The sequence below is a fragment of the Rhinoderma darwinii genome, chromosome 5 (assembly GCF_050947455.1).
Source record: "Rhinoderma darwinii isolate aRhiDar2 chromosome 5, aRhiDar2.hap1, whole genome shotgun sequence".
Lineage (NCBI taxonomy): Eukaryota > Metazoa > Chordata > Amphibia > Anura > Rhinodermatidae > Rhinoderma > Rhinoderma darwinii.
Genome location: NC_134691.1, coordinates 323386614 through 323406986, shown reverse-complemented (window position 1 = coordinate 323406986; position 20373 = coordinate 323386614). Strand labels below are relative to the sequence as shown.

The 20373-nt window shown below is 40.6% G+C and overlaps 1 protein-coding gene across 1 annotated transcript in view; it reads right to left on the bottom strand.

Annotated features, from left to right (window-relative positions):
* Positions 1-20373, bottom strand: part of CUBN (cubilin) — a 190371-nt gene that overhangs the window by 33534 nt on the left and 136464 nt on the right. The window contains exons 41-49 of the mRNA XM_075828736.1: positions 19663-19809; positions 17607-17797; positions 17352-17523; positions 15349-15523; positions 14204-14382; positions 12329-12538; positions 10330-10470; positions 4153-4334; positions 2224-2395 (exon numbers count right to left, since the gene is read on the bottom strand). Coding sequence (XP_075684851.1) covers positions 2224-2395; positions 4153-4334; positions 10330-10470; positions 12329-12538; positions 14204-14382; positions 15349-15523; positions 17352-17523; positions 17607-17797; positions 19663-19809 — 1569 coding nt within the window. The remainder of the gene's footprint in view (positions 1-2223; positions 2396-4152; positions 4335-10329; positions 10471-12328; positions 12539-14203; positions 14383-15348; positions 15524-17351; positions 17524-17606; positions 17798-19662; positions 19810-20373) is intronic.

The window sequence follows — 20373 nt, the reverse complement described above, 5'->3', positions numbered from 1 at the left end:
ACTGTCCAGGGTGCTGAAAGAGTTAACTGATCGGCAGTAACTCTTTCAGCACCCTGGACAGTGAATTCGGATCACAATATAGAGCAACCTGTAAAAAAAAAAAAAAGACGTTCATACTTACCGAGAACTTCCTGCTTCTTCCTCCAGTCCGGCCTCCCGGCTATTGCCTTGGTGACGCGTCCCTCTCTTGACATCCGGCCCGACATCCCTGGATGATGTTTCAGCCCATGTGACCGCTGCAGCCAATCACAGGCGGCAGCGGTCACATGGACTGCCGCGTCATCCAGGGATGTCAGGCTGGATGTCAAGAGAGGCACGCGTCACCAAGGCAACAGCCGGGTAAGTATGAATTTCTTTTACTTTTACCTCGGAAAGGGCTGCCCCTTCTCTATCATGCACTGATAGAGAGAAGGGGCTGCCGATTAGTGCAGTGCAATTTTGCCCGTAAATACGGGTGGAATACTGGTGACACCGGAACCGTATTTACGGGCACGGGTCCGTAAATACTGGTGCAAAACGGGTCGAATACGTGTGACACCGGACCTGCATTTACGCCAGTATTTACGGGAGGGAAAAAATACGTTCGTATGCATGAGGCCTAATATAGTGTAGCGCTATGTTTACAATTCTACTGGTTGCTGCTGGAACCAGTCAACACTTTGTTGACAGACACACCCCTCCCTGCTCACCTCAGCTCTTATGATGCACCTATTCAGATATCCAGCAGGGATTAATGAAAAAAGCAACAAGGTGAAAGTCTTGGTTTACCTATGATACATATGGAATATTGATTTTATGTCATAAATGTGTAATCGGCGGAGCTCTAGCCAAAGAGTCCCTACCAGTCGTAAGAACGGTTATGTCCAGTTCCCCATTCACAGTGTAGAGTTGGCCTCATATGAAAGGTAATTTTCCATTAAAGTCAATCGGAGATATGGTTAGAGCTGGGTGATCACGCTCGGCTGTCTCTCCCATAGACTATAATGCAGAATAACTGCACAAGTGCAGCCAACTCTCTGCCTGCACTGAGGGACTGGGCTACTCATGTCTAGGACTTGTTGGTGGTCCCAGCAGGCAGACCTCCACTGATCAGACTTTGTAAATCTATATGTTCTCTTTAAAGCAGTTTTACTGCAAGTGTAATAAAACTATAGCAAAACCCACATGTATTTTTCAGTGTGAATACTCCCTAACATGGTTTTGATTGATTGACTTTGACAAATTAATAACAGAACCACAAGGCTTCATTCTCATGTCATATAAATAATACATGTGAGAGCAGTATTGTTATGATTATCAGCAGGACTACTGCTAATCAATGATTTCTGTTATTTCAGTGTTTGGGCATTGCTAGGCAATGCCATTGGTCTGAGTCTGGATTTGGTCATCATTTAGCTTTGCCTGGTTAATTTGGGCAGAGTACTTTACTTGAGCTTATATATACTTCAGGCCTGGATTACTCAGGTGCTGGTTATACTGTTTCTGGCATGTGCGAAACGCTTACAGATTGTAGTTGGTGACTTTGTTTTTGTTTATGTGTTTGTTTGTACTGTGGGAGCTGTTGGTCCTCTGAGAGATCTAGTTTTTGTATAGTGGTTTTATGTGTATCCTGCGGATAGTAGTTCCACTGGGTTGTTTACCTTTCTCATGTGTTTGGTCTGCTGCCAAGCTGTTGTCTTACCCTGCTGTGGGAGAGTATTCAGATAAAGTCAGTGAGTGCTGTTAATTATTGTTGACGGTCTATTCATCTGTTAACTGCTTGCATGCTATTCATCTGCCATCCACTTCATTTATGAATCGTCTCCAACTTCTACTACCTCCAGTATTCAGTTTCGCTCCACTGGTGAGTTACTTGTGCCTTTTGGTTTCTGTCAGTATAGATGTGTGCTTCATCCATGTGATAGCGATAGTCTGGTATTGTGGTCTTGAGCACCACCAGTGGCGTAACACATATACCTTGTGCCAAAGGTGGGATCAGATACTGCCAAAGATAAGGCTTCCCTGGTTTCCGCTGATTCATGCCTACCTTTGGCACAAGAAATACAGCTCTCACATGTACCGTTCATATGGCTGTGAATGAAGCTGACAGCTTTCCTATCTATCCCAGCCTCATAATAGACCTTAGTCTGTTATCTGGGAAGACTTTCTAGTTTTGGTCTTCAGCATTACAATACATAACATCATACCTGTCATACGAATACTAGTAGATTATTAAATGTTTACCAGCATCTTCCATTGAAGTAAATGCAGCCTGGAATCCTCCGCTGGATACAGACCCATCTGTGATAAATAGGATTTTCATGGTATTGCCTGATGATCTGATTTTGGTATTTGGGGCTACGTTACCACAAAGTTTTTCCAAAAGGGGAGACTGATTTTGATAACCATTGTACACCTGTGATCAGACCAAAAGACAAAGTAGCAGCAGTATTACTTACAAAGAATAGGACATAGTGTTGAATATGTGAGAACAAGGACTAAATCTACAAATTATTCCCAGATTATACCCATGATTCAGATTGGCATAGAACTAAACTCAAACGTAAACTGGCAGGTCTTCCATTCACTTTGGAAATCTCCCTTCTCCGTTTACTACTGTGTGGGGGAAGGGAAGTGACAACCCTTATGCGCACCACATAATGGCGCTGATGGCACTAGTCACTTCTCGGTTCCTAGAACCACAAAGAGACAGCCGACAGAAGTGTGAAGTGAATCTCTGCCATTTATCATCATGTCGCTTTTAGCTGCAAGGTTTTTTTTTAACTTTTTTACTGATCTCCTATATTTTTATAGTGGCTGTAGCATTATTTTTCCTTATAGAGCTCCCCTGCATAAACATAGATTTAACATATAACGTGCTGGCTGGCTGTGAATTGATGTTGATGGTGAAGTTTGGAGATGACTTAGAACCTTTCCAAGATTGATGAACAGCGACAATTGCTTCTCTGAGGTTATGGCGGATGCCCTTCGCTCTTGGCATGATGTAGACAAACACCAGTGCCCCCAGAACACAGCACAAAGGTCCTGCTTTTATAGATACTCAATGATTAAGACCCAGGGATTAATTCTAATCGACCCATTTGGAGCTGGGAAGGAAATTGACTACTGCCTCATAGGAGTTTTTGATTTCTCTAGATCAATGCTGTAGGTTTAAAAGGTTGGACTTGATGCACCCTTATCTTCAACTATGTAACTAAGGCCATGTTCACATTGCGTTAGTGACGTACGCTTAGCGTGTACACCGGGAAAAGCTCCTGGTGTACACACTAAGCGTAACCATAGGGCACTATTAGCCCGATTGAGGTAAAAAAAAAAAAAGCGTCCTTTTGTCCTCTGTCGGGCTGGAATACAGCAAAAAACAAAAAAAACAAAACAAAAACTAGACTATGCCATATCATACAACTGTATACAGTAGAAAAATGTATACTGTGCGGTATACGCTTTCTTACAATGTGAGACTATGGGCGACGTATACCACTGTATGCCTATACTGTTTGATAAGTCGCAGGCTCGCAGCCCTCCATCAGAGGTCTACAAGGGAAGTTTTTTCTGGCATATACGTCAAAAGGAGGGCAATAGCGTGATGTGAACGGGGCCTAATCTTGTGCATTTGATTAGTAACACCAGGCTGCTAATTATTCTCTAAATAATTGTGGGAGTAGGATGGGTGTACTTATTTATTTTTTTCACCTGGTTATTGTTGCTTATCTTTTTCGGGAAAAAGAGTTTATTTTTTATTACCTGAGGGTATTTGCTTCTTTGTAGAAGTTTGTAAAGGCCAACACAATTGTTATTTAAGCCTTGATAAAGAAAAGCATGGACTTAAAGGGTGTACTTTCTATTTCCCCAGGACTGTATAGTTGGTGGTAGTGCATTCATCCACAAGTACCCTCATTGGTCAAACAACAAAGAGCAAAAAAATGAGGGTTGTTTCTTCACTGCCAACTAGATTTATGGACGCCATGTTTTTTTAATCGGTGGGGTATTCACTGCGTGTAGCTGTGCCCAATAGTTCCTCTCTATTTGGGAATCATGTAAGCGCTCCGATTTAGACCGGTTCCTTTTAAATGATGTGCCTAAACATTTACCCTATACCCCACAGGTGTTATGGAACATTCTGGCGTTACATTACCACTTTTCCATATGACTTACAGCCACATAGTCGTAATTACAGTCCTGGTGATTCTGCAGTTGTAGGTCATTTATTGTCAGTGTAACACGTCTGCCCTCTGGTACCGTTATTCTCCATTCACAAACGCGATTATGAGGGTACAAATTGGGATAATTTGGAGAATTTAGTGTTCCGGTGATTCCATTAATTTCTCCTCCACATTCTGTAAAATAGATTATTATTCCTGGATATGTAATCTCAACAATATCACTAAACGCATGGCCATACACATTGTGGGGGGAAATAACTATATATACATATACAGACCTATTTTTTTTTGTTCATTAATGTAGAGAGGATGTGTTTTAGTTATGTATATTTCATTACAGTGGAATAGTGGTAATTGGGGGGGGGGGTCAGCTATAACAGTTGTATATAATAATTAATATAATATTAATATTAATATAATACTGTATCTTCACCATATTAATTATAATTTTTGGTTATATTGTAAAGTGCAGGGACACACTAGCCCACCAGTACCCGAGGATCCTCGTAGGCCCAAGCTCTGACCCAATAATTGGCCTCAAAGGGTCTTGACTCGGATCCATAACAATAGCGATTATAATTTAAATTAAAAGTGCGTACATGTTCTGTATAAATGGAGGGGGGCCCTAATAATCATTTCCTCTGGTGGCCACAATGAAGTCCAACGCTGCTGTGGAGCCTTTGTTAAATATACAAAAAAGAAACAGGTTATGGCTAAACCATACCCAAAAATCATACCCAAAAATGCAATATACATATAGCACGGTGCCATTTCTGAAGAAGATATATACCAAAAAAGAAAAGAAAAAAGATCCAGAAATATATCAAGGCACTCTCAGGTAACTATAATTTATATAAAGTCAATTTTATTAATTTAAACCTCCGAATATTTTCAGGTACATTAATATATACATACAAAAGGTTTTAAAAGAAAATCTCCTGGCCAAAAGATGAAGGATGACATATAATCTGATACACCATTAACATATTCATTAAATCGCTCATATAATACGTTTGTTCTCCCTAAGCATAGGGACAGATAATAAATTTGGAACAATCGCTAGGTTGTGTTCACACTTGCGTTTTTGAACAGAATAAATTTTATATGCTCAAGGTGGCCACCATGCCTATTCATAACAAGTGGGAATATTTTTATCTTTATAGTCTCCTATATAGTGGAATTCCAATCCTGGGAGAATACTCATCCCACAGCACGTGAACTGTCTTGACGGCGGATCCTTATATTATTTAGCTCTTCCCTCCTATTGCATATAGCATTGGATTTTGGGCATAATAAGTAATAGGCAGTCTATTCAGTAGACGCAAGGTTTAAATATATCCCCCTCGATCCTCTTTGTTCAAAAGGCAATCAGTTTTCCAAGATTTCGTAAAATAACTTGTATTTTTACCTCTAATGTTCCGGTGAGCCTCTGTAGTCCATGTGCGGGAGCAATCTGTTAACAGGTGGGACGAAAAGATCTTCCAACGGCAAATTCCAGGTTATATATTCCTCTGTTTATCAACCCACTTGAGAGCTCCACCGCAAGGTCAGATGGCTTAAGGTTTTCTTCTGAATACCCGCTTATTCCACACCGTGCACAAGGCGGTACGAGGTCCGGGAAGGCAAGAGCATAGGCCGGCAATAAAGTGAATTACAATTCACATGATGTCTCCTTCCAAATCATGTCTCCAAGTTTGGTCAGGGATTCGCAGGGCCAGGTATAGACGTCACTACCTGCCCAACTTAATTAAGTCAGCTGACGCGTTTCATCCCTACACGGGATTTCCTCAGAGCCGTTTTAGCAAGTGTAGCCAAGGGTATTGTATTTATAGTGTCCCAACAGTTATTCATTGGTTCCTCAATTGCCAGTTTAAAGAGGCTTTATTTCATATATATATATAAACACAGATGTGTATAGATTATATTATGTCATCTTTGCACAATATATTTATTTGTAATTTACAATTCAAAAAAGGAAAAAACTTTTACCTTACATTTTAATCAGAACAAATAAATAAATAGATAATTCCTTTTATCGTTAACCCACATCTATATATTTGATTTATAGTAATGGGGGATCAGTGGTATGTCTCGAAAATCAGTACAGATAATCTGTTTAGTCAGACACGAATAGCATAGGACAGTATGCTTTTTTACAAAAGAAATATTCCAGATTATAATTTATTCCCGGATCATGGAAAGACGGAGAACATTTCTTCCCTTCCCCCAATGCGTCCGTTCTACTCATATAGCCAATTTCTCACCTTTTTTAGCGTCATGCATTGACCAGATCATACAGTCTCTCGGGGAGGGCAGGGAAACACGTCTCATGCCAAAGGGCAATATAACCTGTGTCCCCACCCACCCCGAGAGTCCGCAAAACCATTGCCAATCTATCAGAAAGGAAATTCTTTCAATAACGCAATCTTAATACATAATTTTCATTTATATTACCATTCTATATGGAACCAATAAGATATTCTCTGATCGATATGTCAGGTGCCTACTTATAAAGAGGAGGAATTATTTGTATTATGGTGCAATCTGATTATTTCATGATCTTTTAATATAAATTTCAAAAGGCCAAAATAGGACCATCTATACAAATATTCCATATTTCCAAGAACAATATTTTCCATTAATTTTGATTATTTTTGTTTTCATCATATTCCAAAATTAGAGCCTTTAGATAGAGATATTTAGTATCTACTGGGATTATCATTTGTTTAAGGGAACCGTAGGGAAAACAAATACAAATACAGATTCTTTTCCTTTTTCATCATATCCCAAAGTTGTAGCCTTTGAATAAGAATATTTCAAATATACTGGGATTACCATTTATTCAAAGGGGCCATAGGAAAAAGATAGGGAAAACCGATAGACCCATGTGTTGGCACCATATAGTATTCATATTCCCCATTGGGAATGAAAATGTAACGGTTTAATTTAAAATTTTATATTTTTATTTTCAAATTATTATTTTCAAATTTTTATACTTTTAATGATAGGGGGCAAGTGGAGACCGCTCTGGACGCTGGTAAGCAGCCATCCCAGCAGTAATCAACCTGCTCACAACATTTTTAATACTCAAAGGAACATATTAAATTTTATTTCATTATTTAGTCCCTTAGGGTTTAGGGTGCCTAGCGTATAAATCCACATAGTTTCCTTTTGTAGAAGTATACGGTTCCGATCACCCCCTCTTCTATCTTCAAATAATTGATAAATTCCCATAAATTTCAAACCTATAGGTGACTGTCCATGATGTGTCTTAAAATGTGCTGCTAATGGATTCTTCATTTCCCCCTTGGTGATATCAGAAATGTGTTCACTTATGCGTATATGTAACTCACGTTTCGTTTTCCCGATATATTGTTTCCCACATGGGCAGGTAACAGAATATACCACCATCGTTGAGCGGCAATTGATAAAATTGTAAACTTTAAATTCCTTTTTATGTTCACTATCGGAAAAAGTATCTGATTTTGTTACATATTTACAACATCTACACGAACCACACTTGAACATTCCCTTTGGGCGTTTTTGTAGCCATAGGTCCCTTTCTGGGGTATTTCTCTTAAATTCAGAGCTGACCAATTTATCCTTTAGTGTAGGTGCCCTTTTGGGGACCATACTTGGAATGTTTCCTACTATAGAATTGATCCTTTTATCCAATGTCAAATATGGCCAGTTCTTTATCATAAGATTCCGCAATATGTCCCAGTGGGATCCATATCTGGAGATGAATCGGACTCTGTTATCACCATTGTCCCCCTTGTCTCTCTTCATAATTTCCTCTCTATTTTGTCTAAGTGCTCTATTATATCCTTTTTTAATTAGTTTCTTAGAGTACCCCCTATTTATAAAACGGGAGGAAAGATCTTGAGCTTCATTTTTAAAGTTTTCAAAATCAGTACAATTCCGTTGAATTCGAAGGAACTCACTGATTGGGATCCCCCTAATTTGAGAGGGCAGATGATGACTACTTGCTGCCAATAAAGTATTACCCGATGTCGGTTTTCGATACGTAGTTGTTTTAAGTCTATTCCCATCCCTATAAATATTGAGGTCGAGAAAACTTATAGTGTTTCTACTATGTGTAAACGTCAAGAGGATATTTAGATTGTTAATATTGAGATCCCCAATAAATTCATTGAGAGAGTTCAAAGATCCTTTCCAACATAGTAGGATATCATCCATATATCTAAGCCAGGTAGATGCACACTTCCAATGCTATATGCAATAGGAGGGAAGAGCTAAATAATATAAGGATCCGCCGTCAAGACAGTTCACGTGCTGTGGGATGAGTATTCTCCCAGGATTGGAATTCCACTATATAGGAGACTATAAAGATAAAAATATTCCCACTTGTTATGAATAGGCATGGTGGCCACCTTGAGCATATAAAATTTAGGCCTCATGCACACGACCGTATTTTTTCACACCCGTAAATACTGGCGTAAATACGGGTCCGGTGTCACACGTATTCCACCCGTTTTGCACCAGTATTTACGAACCCGTGCTCGTAAATATGGGTCCGGTGTCACACGTATTCCACCCGTATTTACGAGCACGTTTTTGGCAGCAAAATAGCACTGCACTAATCGGCAGCCCCTTCTCTCTATCAGTGCAGGATAGAGAGAAGGGACAGCCTTTTCTGTAATAAAAGTTAAAGAAATTCATACTTACCCGGCCGTTGTCTTGGTGACGCGTCCCTCTCTTCACATCCAGCCCGACATCCCTGGATGACGCGGCAGTCCATGTGACCGCTGCAGCCTGTGATTGACCTGTGATTGGCTGCAGCGGTCACATGGCCTGAAACGTCATCCAGGACGTCGGCCCGGATTTCGAGAGGGACGCGTCACCAAGGTAACGGGCGGGAGACCGGACTGGAGGAAGCAGGAAGTTGTCGGTAAGTATGAACGTCTTTTATTTTTATTTTTTACAGGATAGGGGATACATGTCTTTTGTTTATGGCAGAGCGGGGAGATACCTCCCCGCTCTGCCATAGTTTTCATTGTAGTCCCGGCGGTAGTTACGGCACTGGGCTGTGGCCTGCAGACCGGGTAGTCCCCTGACCTCGCCTCACCTCGCAACGCTCCCGTAATCACGGGTGAACACACGCAGCCACCCATGATTACGGGAGCCCCATAGACTTCTATGGGATGCCCGTGCCGTTATTACGGCATGAAATAGGGCATGTTCTATCTTTTTTAACGGCACGGGTACCTTCCCGTGAGCAAACGGGAAGGTACCCGTGGCTAACAGAAGCCTATGAGCCCGTTATTGCGGGTCGTAATAACGACCCGCAATAACGGGTGTTTTTACGGTCGTGTGCATGAGGCCTTATTCTGTTCAAAAACGCAAGTGTGAACACAACCTAGCGATTGTTCCAAATTTATTATCTGTCCCTATGCTTAGGGAGAACAAACGTATTATATGAGCGATTTAATGAATATGTTAATGGTGTATCAGATTATATGTCATCCTTCATCTTTTGGCCAGGAGATTTTCTTTTAAAACCTTTTGTATGTATATATTAATGTACCTGAAAATATTCGGAGGTTTAAATTAATAAAATTGACTTTATATAAATTATAGTTACCTTTGTTAAATATGCCAGGCACCTGTCACATATTGATATTCAGCTAGGGGAGAGGTCATGGAATAGGTGAAGATTTGTGAAGCTGCCACCATTATTGTGGTTTATGTTAGTTGACCACACACGCAGAGAATACCACCAATATCCACGGAAATTTTTTTTAATTTAGTTTATCTAGTACATAAAAATGTTTATATCGTCTTCATTTATCTGAAAAACGTCATTTTCAGGATCCGTGGGTGTCCCGGCAGTCGAACCACCAGTGATCAGTAAGTAATAACATGTCTTAGGTTTACGTATTTCACACAGAGCTGTTCTTACATCCAAGAACTGCTTTGTCCATCTTGAAGCCCATCTTTACAGGATAGTTCATCTTAAAAAGGCTCTCTGGTCGAAACATTTATGCTGCAACCCACTCTGGGCTGTTGGTGCCCCCTACTGACCTCAGTGTTTCGTGTTCTCTAGTCATCAGGTGGCCACACAACCAGCAAGAACACCGGATACTCTCCAGAAGAGACAAATTCAGTCTCAGTTGTTACAGGAGTTACATTGCCCTAAATATCTCACCTTCTGCACTGGCTTCATAGTGGAGACGAAATCCCTTAGTATTCACAGATCCATCGCTGACAAATTTCACATAGGCAAAGCTGTCGGAGGTCCTCAAGTCATCTGGTGTTGTGTTATTGCAAAACGTTCCCAAAAGTTTCCCTATAGAAGTAAATAAAACAGTTTCAAGTAAAGAAAAGTTTATTGTGGTACAAAGGCAAATATGAATTTAAGACATATAAAGGATCAGTTTGTATTTGAGGTTGTCACATCAGGATGACCCCTTAAATCACTACAGGCCTAGCTTCAGAAACCCTGGAGATCTCAGCTGCACCGGTCTATACATTTCCCCTGCAGAAGTCATTCAAACTATTTGTAATTGGTCTTAATTTCCGGCTAGTAGATAGTAGATGATACAACCCCTATAACCCCTTCCCACACTGCGCCAAACATTTACAGCACTGGCGGGATAAACTTCCCACACAGCTGTAATACACATCTGACCCTGGTGTTATGACTGGGATGGGAGATAACTCCAATCCAGGCCATTGAACCCCTTAGATGCCACGATCAATGGCAACTGCGGCACCTAAATCGTTTTACAGAAGGAGGGGACTCCCATTATAAGCCCATTGATGGGTTGCCCTGACAGCTAGGGGGCCTAACATAGGACCCCAGGTCCGCCTTATATGTTAGCCTATTAGACCCTTTCTGAGGCAGGGCCTAATAGACTGCCCGTCAGTATTAGGGTATGTTCACACGCACTGTTTTCAGACGTAATTCGGGCATTTTACGCCTCGAATTACTCCTGAAACAACGGCTCCCTTACGCCTACAAACATCTGCCCATTGCTTTCAATGGGTTTTACAATGTTCTGTTCCCACGAGGTGTAATTTTACGCGTCGCTGTCAAAGGTCGGCGCGTAAAAAGACGCCCGCGTCAAAGAAGTGCATGTCACTTCTTGGGACGTTTTTGGAGCCGTTTTTCATTGACTCCATTGAAAAACAGTATTTTTAACGTCCGTAAAATACAGCTCCGTAATTTCAGATGTATTTTGCTACTGAGTGTGGCATAATACACTGCAAAACAGAAGTACCGCAGTGTATTATGTATACAATCAAAGTCCTCTAAAGGCACTAATAAATATTGTAAAAAACGTTTAGTACAGAAATAAAAATCCAATGTAAAAAATGTTTTAAAGTTATTCTTTACTAACAAAATTGTTATCATGGAAAAAGCGAGAAACTTAAAAAGCTTTGTCAACGGAGAAATACAATTTTTATTTTTGAATGCAATGACAAAAACAAATTGTTTAAAAGTAGTAACACATAAAAAAAGAAAAAATAATTGATATCGCCGTAATCAGAACAACCCGCAGAATGTTATCAAGTTATTTATACCGCAATGTGAATGCTGTTAAAACAAATCCCAAAAAACAGAGGTGGAATTGCTGTTTTTTTTTTCAATCCCAACCCCCCCAAAAAAACACCCCCAAAATGATGCCATTAAAAATAAAATTTATCCTGGACTAAAAAAAGTCTTCATACAGCTAGAGGTTAAAAACATATTCAGATCTGATACTTTTCACAGAGGGTTTGAATTTTATTTGCATCCAGTCTTGCAGTCTATCCCTATTCAAGTCAATGGTATTGAGCTGTAACACCGTACGCAGCCCAAGAGTGGCGCTGTTCCTGGGGCAAATAGACCCAGACTAATGCAGAACAACCCCTTTAATGTTCATTATACAATTATTAAGGCTTATTTACATTTTATATGTAGGCTCAGATAGGTACATGTTGATGGGGGATGGGGTTGACGGTATTAATTTATTACTGTACATACAGTATATGATGTGTACTAGAAGATCCTCAGGTAAATATTTATTTTCCCCCTAATTTTCCAAGTCCATACAATGGGAAGTTGCTCAATCCCACAATACTTCTAGGGCACAAGGCAACTGACAGGGTTTGTTTTTGGGTAATCCAGCCCCAGTATGAGAGAGATGTGTAATACAACTAACCAGATGCATTATATTCACGGATTTCCACATAGTCACTTAAGCAATTTGATGAATTCTGAAGATCCAGAGACTCAAATCTTAGGATAAGGTAATGTCCTATAGGGCCATTGAAGAACCATTCACACAAAGAGGAATCTGGGTAATTCCATGTGGGGTAACCAGGACTCTGGATAATGCCACTCTGCCCATAGTGTCTTCCTCCACAAGTAGCTGCAAATACATAAAAAAGTCTTCAACATCTCATCTAAAACAAAGTGTCTGTCCCAATGACCCAGATCTGAAGGAGAACTATTTCGGCCAAGGCCTTGTGTATGACTATATCAAAAATGCCTCATTGTGAACCAAAGATTGTCATGGATGTCAACTCTTATGTGCACCATTAAAATAAATGATTCATGAAGATATAGATATCAGGAATCTGCATGGTGGAACCAAGCTTAAAGTGAACGTCACCCTTGGACGCATTGTTGTTTTTTTATCTAGAAAGGTACAAATTTCTGTGCTGATTAATTATCTTTATAACGGTCAGAACTCCTTCATTCTGATACAGAGGTTCAAATCCCTTTAAAAACATGTAGTTAAATGATAAAATGATAACGTTCTAACTCACCACTAGAGGGAGCTTGTGAGGTTACTGCATACTGTTTATACATTGAACTTATATAGTCACTGTTGTTTTCACAAACTTTGCATAAATCAATAGTACAAGCAAATATAAGAAAGTAACCGTCTTTATCTTGACTCTCCACGCATTAAATGCACAGTGTCAGGAAACTTTATTTTTACTTTTTTAATGACTTTTCAGTGACTTTTGTTGTGTAATATCACTCTACAGCAAGTCAAGATAAACTTGGCTACATCTTTAGCTAGGACAAGAGATGGAACAGTATTTAAATACAGGGCTTGCTTTTTCTGAAATTACCTGTTAAAAACCTAAACAAACACTCCAATATACTAATATTCCACCTTCTGTCTGGTGTCAAACTATTAATCCCACAATTATGGAGGTCGACCCACATAGGATGAATAAAGTTGAACAAATTCTTCACATCGAAGAGACAGCAGCACTATTAAATCATATCTTTCCCCGATTCTCATCAATTTGGAAACCTTGGAAAACATTCCAAACCTCGACACAATTTCCAAATGTGACCTCGGATACCCAGTAGTTTCCTTATCTTAAAAGTACCACAGTCCCTTCAACACGTTCTTATAGATGTAACTTGAGAAACAGAATTTTACACCACGTGTATCACCTCCTAACTACCTCTCCTACTCCCTCCTCCTAACTACCTCTCCCCCCACATATTATTTTTTTTAATGTTCTTTTAATGCATGTATATTACTTAATAATACATCAGAATTATTCTGTCGTTTTTTATTGCAGGAACGTTTGGATGTTACTCCACAACTTAAACCAGTTATCTGCATGTGCCTGTGTTGATCTATACTGTAATGACATTCTCTATTTCTACTTCTACATCTTGTTATACTAATTTCAACGAGAAAAATAATAAAAGGAAAATTGAAACTAAAAAGATACCGGACTATCGCAGCAAACTAAACATTTGTCCCAGGTGAAGAACGGCCAAGAATTTGTATAGGACCCTCCGTATACAAGGCTGGGACTGAAGGAGTAAACCCAACTGGGGCCAGGCTAAGCCACAGATCAAGAGACTAACTTGTCCCTGGGTATAAGAACATGCAAGAGTGGGTGAAGAGTCTTCCCCTTCCACAGAAAATGCAGTAGAGCTGAGTCACATTATGCCCATCAGCTGGCACTTCCGTCAATGTTACGTTTCATGTAGAGGTGACTGAGTATGTGCCCCCCTCCATTGTAATCCATAAGGTTTATATTGTGTTATGTGACCTTACCAATAGAAAATTGGGCATTGAATCCTGCTCCAGGTCTACTGCCATCTGTTCTAAACCTCAGGTACATAGCCGTGCCCAATGATTTATAGGTGACTGGCAATGTGTTACCGCACAGTTTTGCAAGGGGCCTGCTGCTGGGATCTGCACCATCTCTTATTTCCAGGTAACTGTTGCTGCAACTGATGCAAGAGAAAATATGCTCATTATTTCAGGATTTACAGAAATTCATCGTTTTATATAAAAGCTGTAACTAATGGGAGTATTTAGTATAAATGGGAATATCCATGACATGGTAGTAACAACTTCCTTCTAGTCGGAGAACTATAAAGGCTACAATATAATAGCTGCATGTGTCACATCAGAAAACTGACTGTATGTGACTAGAGTAACTGGGGATCATTGATTCCTGTGGTTTGAAGGAAGACAGAGGAGGCTGCGTCCTTCTTAAAGGGGGATTCCAGTTTTCTTAAAGTGTAACTAAACTTTAAAAAAACTTTTGACATGTCAGAAGTTTTGGTTGGTGGGGTCTGAGCTCTGAAAAGCGTCAGAAGCGTTCGGGTGAGCGATGTGCCGCTTAGTTTCTGATCAGTTTTCCCCGGGTATGGGTTCAATAGAAAGGCACGTGCACCGGTGGCTCGACTTTCCTCAGAGAGCCGATCAGAAACGATGCAGCACAGCGCCCACCTGAGCACTTCTGCCTCTTCGTTTTAGCGATTGATGGGGGTCTCAGTGCTCGGATCCCCACCGATCAAAACTTCTGACATGTCACTATGACATCTCAAAAGTTTTTTAAAACTTTAGTTACACTTTAAATGAATGTTATGAATGTTATTCTTTGTATAATAAAAAGTTATAAAATTTTCCAATATACTTCATCAATTCCTCACGGTTTTCAAGATCTCTGCTTTGCTGTCAATAGAACTACAACACGGCTCTATTCAAGTGAACGAATTGCATTTCCCTGTACAAAAGTTAAACGGGAGCGCCGATGTGCGGGGGTCAACTGTAACGGATTGTTTGGGATTCCAGCAGTCAGAACCCACCGGTATACCACCTGGGAAGACCCTTTGAGAGACTTATTATATAATATATTGACTTGATATTATAAAGAAGTATAAAAAAAAGCATTGGAAAAATGAAAGTACTTGTCAGAAGGTTCAATGTGAAATTGATCCTGAAAGTCGAGCTGCACCGCTTCTCCATTGGGTACTATGATGGTCCACACACAGTCTGTATTTGGAGGATAAGTACTAGGATAATTTGGTGATGTAACATAACCATTGGGATCAGAGTCTGTGATGTATAAGGTCCCTCCACAAGCTGGAAATAAGCACAGTAAACATCAATGATTATTGAACCGAAGAAAAATCATACACAAATATGTTTCATTGACACTTTTTTACTTATGGATACCACTTATCAGATTAAGGCATGTGATTCATGAGGGTCTCTCTGTGGGTGATGTTGAGAACCCCTAAATATTTTATTTGCAGCCGAAAAATAAAGCATAACAAGCTCATCTATTGTTTACTGAGGGCGAACTTTTAGTTCCCCAGTACTGAGAGCTATATAATACCTATAGGGGGCATCCTAAGCCAGTAACTGAGCCTTAAAATATAATTTAAAATGTGGATGCCCTCTTTTAACTTGATTTTGAGACTTAAAGGATATTGAAAATTTATTTATTACATATTATTCTGTGTTTAATGATTCCTAAAATGTGATCAACTTTTATCCTCAAAAGGTACATTCTCCAACTTGAGGAAAAACAATTAAATCTCCAGCTGAGAAAAGGATTCTTTACGGTAAGAGCAGTAAAGCTGCTCAAGATGTCAGTTTTCTTCCAAAAACAAAGCCACACCTGTCCACAGGTTGTGTCTGGTATTGCTGCTCAGCTCCACTAAAGTACAAGGCCTGTGGACAGGCGTGGCATTTTTTTAACGAAAGCAGCCATGTTTTTCTAATCCTGTAAAACCCCTTTTAGGGATTTTCTGTTTTCGACAACTAAAACTTAATCATTTTATAATGGAAAGTAAATAATTTTCTAAGATATATACTTTATGACTAAATTCTTCATGGTTTTCAAAAACTCTGCTTGCAGTCATTGAATTGGGACTTTATTACTTTACTTCCAGTGGATAAAAATCTCTCCTGGTCAAGTGATGGACACACAAGTGCCCGGCTCATTATAAGAGACTGCTCTGCTTACTGTATGGTAATAAGTCAAGCCGATGTGTGCCAATCACATGACCATGACAGATTTTCATCCTCTGTATGTAAACAACAATGAACGCTGCAATGACTACAAGCAGAGATCTTACAAAACCACAAGGAATTCATAGCCAAAGGAGATGAGAAAATGTCATCACTTTATATTTTACAATAAAAGGGCTTTCCCATGAGGGACATTTATGACATATCCACAGGATATGTCCTAAATGTCAGACAGATGCAGGTCCCACCTCTGGGACCCGCAGCCATCTCTAGAAGGGGGCCCCCTAATCCCCGTTCTACCTTTTTGTGCTCACGCAGCCTCCCGGCCACTTACTGATTACATCGTCGGGAGTTACAGAAACAGCGTAACCCGCTTAGCTACGCAGTTTCTGTAACTCCCGACCAAGTAATCAGTAAGTGGACGGGAGGCTGCGTGAACACAAAAAGGTAGAACGGGGTTTAGGGGGCCCCGTTCTAGAGATGGGTGTGGGTCCCAGAGGTAGGACCCAAATCTATCTGAGATTTAGGACATATCATGTGGATATGTCATAAATGTCCCTCATGGGAAAACCTCATTAAGTTTTATTTGATGAAACTGGAATGCCCCTTTAATAACTATAACGTCTAGTTTACGGTTATTACAGTGTGTTCACCACTAGCGGTCAGGAAGAATTTTTTTTCCCTTTGGGACACTCCAGACAATGCAATTTTTTGCTATTTGATTCTTGCTCAGGTATTGGAGACATCAACCAGCTGCATAGCATCAGAAGTGTTACTTGAAGTTCTGGGCCCCCAATGCAAAATCTATAACAGGGCCCCCACATACCATATATCATTTATAATACTGTCTCTGGTGCCTGGGTGCGACTGCTACCTCTGCACCCCCTATAGCTGCGCCCCTGCATGGCATGAAAGATGAGCCATTTACACATACCTAGACTCTTTGCCTCATATCGGAGTTTGAACCCTTTCCCTTCATTGCTGGCGTCTGTGATGAATCGGACAAACAATTCGTTGTCGGTGGTGTGCATGCTGGATGGAGTTTTCCTGCCACAGAATTTTCCATTTCCAAGTGGAGGGGACGACTCGTCAGGGCCATTTTTCAGCTGGCGAAATGATATACAGGAGTTATATATCCACAGATGATTTATTACAACTATTTTCCCATAGTTGATGAATATGAACATACTTCTATGTAGTCTCCGCCACCGCAGGACGCATCATTGTTCAATACTTCAAATGTTTGCTCAAAATGGACAGCAATTGTGAAGCCGGCGGTGACCATCACGTGCCAAGTACAGTTCTGATTGGGAATGTAGTTTTCCGGGTAATTCTGTGAAGTTATCAGTCCTCTATTTGCATGTAAATATCCCCCACAGCCTGAAAAAAGAAGAATATATACATATCAAAGGTTTGGATACCATACAGACAGTCTCTGTGGTGGAAATGGGGATCTAGAAGAAGAGAGCGCTATTCTCCATTAACGGAGTTAACCATGGGGGGGGATGGTAATTTTTGCTATGGAACCTTTGTCCTCCATATATGGGGTGTACAAAGACAGAAGGGCCTGGTGTTTTTTCCACCCTTGCCATGATCCCTGGGCCAGTTACCCAACCCCTTGTTTTGTGACAATGCAGTTCCTCTGGATATAAGTTCTCGACACTCAGTAGCAAAGAAGATGGGACCAACCAGGACTGGGCCCCCTCTTTCAAGAGGACACATAGCAGCTGCATGTTCTATCTCTATGATACATATGTCTTTGCCCCTGGTTTATTTTAAAGATATACTGGCATGTTTTGGGTCCTGACAAGAAATATTGGAGTTATGAAATAGAAAATTGGTATGTAATATCATTAATGTCCACAAGGGGTAAGAAGACCACTGGGTTTCGCTTCTATACTATGCTAAGGCAGGATTCATATATGCCACATTTTGAATGATAATGGTAGCTCTATTTTCATTCATAATAGTGTCCATTGGACCCCTCACCCAACAAATACTGTTTTCAAATCCCCTACCCCTAAAAAAAAAACAACAATCGATGTCAGGTTGTGTTTGTTGTTCAGGTAGCATTTTTGTGGGCTGATTTGATCAGGATGAGAAACCTCCATATATTTAAGAAACAAGACTTATCTGACACCACAAGTAAAGAAAGACAAACATGCAGCAGCACTACGAGCGCTAAGATACACTATATGTATCTAAAGGTATTGGGACACCTACACATTCCACCTACAGGAGCTTTTATGACATCCCATTCTAAAGCCATAGGCATTAATAAAGAGTTGGTCCCCCCATTGCAGCTAAAACAGATTCCACTGTTCTAGGAAGACCTTCTACAAGATTTTGGGGTGTCTGTGGGAATTTTTGCCCATTCCTTCAGAAGATCATTTGTGAGGTCAGAAACTGATGTTGGGGAGGGGGCCCGGCTCATAATCTCTATTCTAGTTCATCCCAAATGGGTTGGATGGGGTTGAGGTCAGGACTCTGTGCGGCCAGTCAAGTTCTTCCGACCAAACTCACTAACCAACCAACCAACCAACCAACCATGTCTTTATGGACCATGTGCACTGTGGTACAGTCATGCTGGAAGAGAAAAGATTTACTCTCACTGGAATTAAGGTGCCAAGCGCTAAAAAACAACCACATAGTATTATCCCTCCTCCACCAAACAATACAGCTGGCACAATGCAGTCAAGCAGGTAACGTTTTATTCGCCAAAACCAGACTCGTCCATCAGATGGCCAGATAGAGAAGCGTGATTCCTCACTCCACGTTTCCACTGCTCCAGAGTCCAGTGGCGGCTTTACACACCTCCATCCAGCACATACAGCTGCACGGCCCCCATGTCATGAAGCTTCTGGGAACAGTTTTGTGCAGTTGTTAATGACAGAGGAGGTTTATACTCTGCAGTTATTGTCAGCAGAGCGATGGCGACTTTTATGCACTATGCGCCTTCGGCGACCCCGCTCTGTAACTTTACGTGGTCTGCACTTCGTGGCTCATTTGCTGTGGTTCCTAAACGCTTCCACTTTACAATAATACCACTCGAAGTAGATCGTGAAATATCTAGAACGGAAGAAATTTCCGGAACAGACTTATTACAAGGGTGGCGTCCTATTACAGGACCGCGCTGGAAGTCAGTGATCTCTTTACAATGACAAATATAGGCACAAAGTGCTGCCTTCAATACACAACATATAAGTGTTACATTTTGTAAAAAAATAAAGTCAAATTAAATATACTTTTGTGATAAGACGCATTGAACCCTCTCCCAGAAACACTGGCATCAGAAGCAAAATACAAGAACATGGTATCTCCAGTTGATCGAATTGGTCCAGGAACCTCATGACCACAGATGGTGGCAAGTACACGGGCAATGTTGTTTTCTCCTTGATGATAAAAAAAATTATATGATATATTAACAATTATAGAAAGTAATATTAACAATAATGATAAGGGCGGGTTCACACATGGCGGAATTTCACTTAAATTCCGCTGCGGACACTCCGCAGCGTTATTCCGCAGCGGAGCCGTTTCTCCATTGACTTTCACTTTAATTTAGCAGTGTTCGTTTACACGATGCGTACAATTCCGCTGCGGAGCATAGGCTGCGGAGCGGAATTTGGTGTCCGCAGCATGCTCTGTCTGTTGCGGAGCAGTGGCGGACTCATGGCGGAATTTCTCCATTGACTTCAATGGAGATTCAAAGTTCCGCAATGAAGTCCGCAGCTGTCATGCACATGTCATGTGTGCTGCGGATGCGTCTTGCTTTTTTAACTTGACATTTCTTCATTCTGGCTGGACCTATGTATTTCTAGGTCTACAGCCAGACTGAGGAAGTCAATGGGGCTCCCGTAATGACAGGAGCGTTGCTAGGAGACGTCTGTAAATAGTCACTGTCCAGGGTGCTGAAAGAGTTAAGCGATCGGCAGTAACTGTTTCTGCACCCGGGA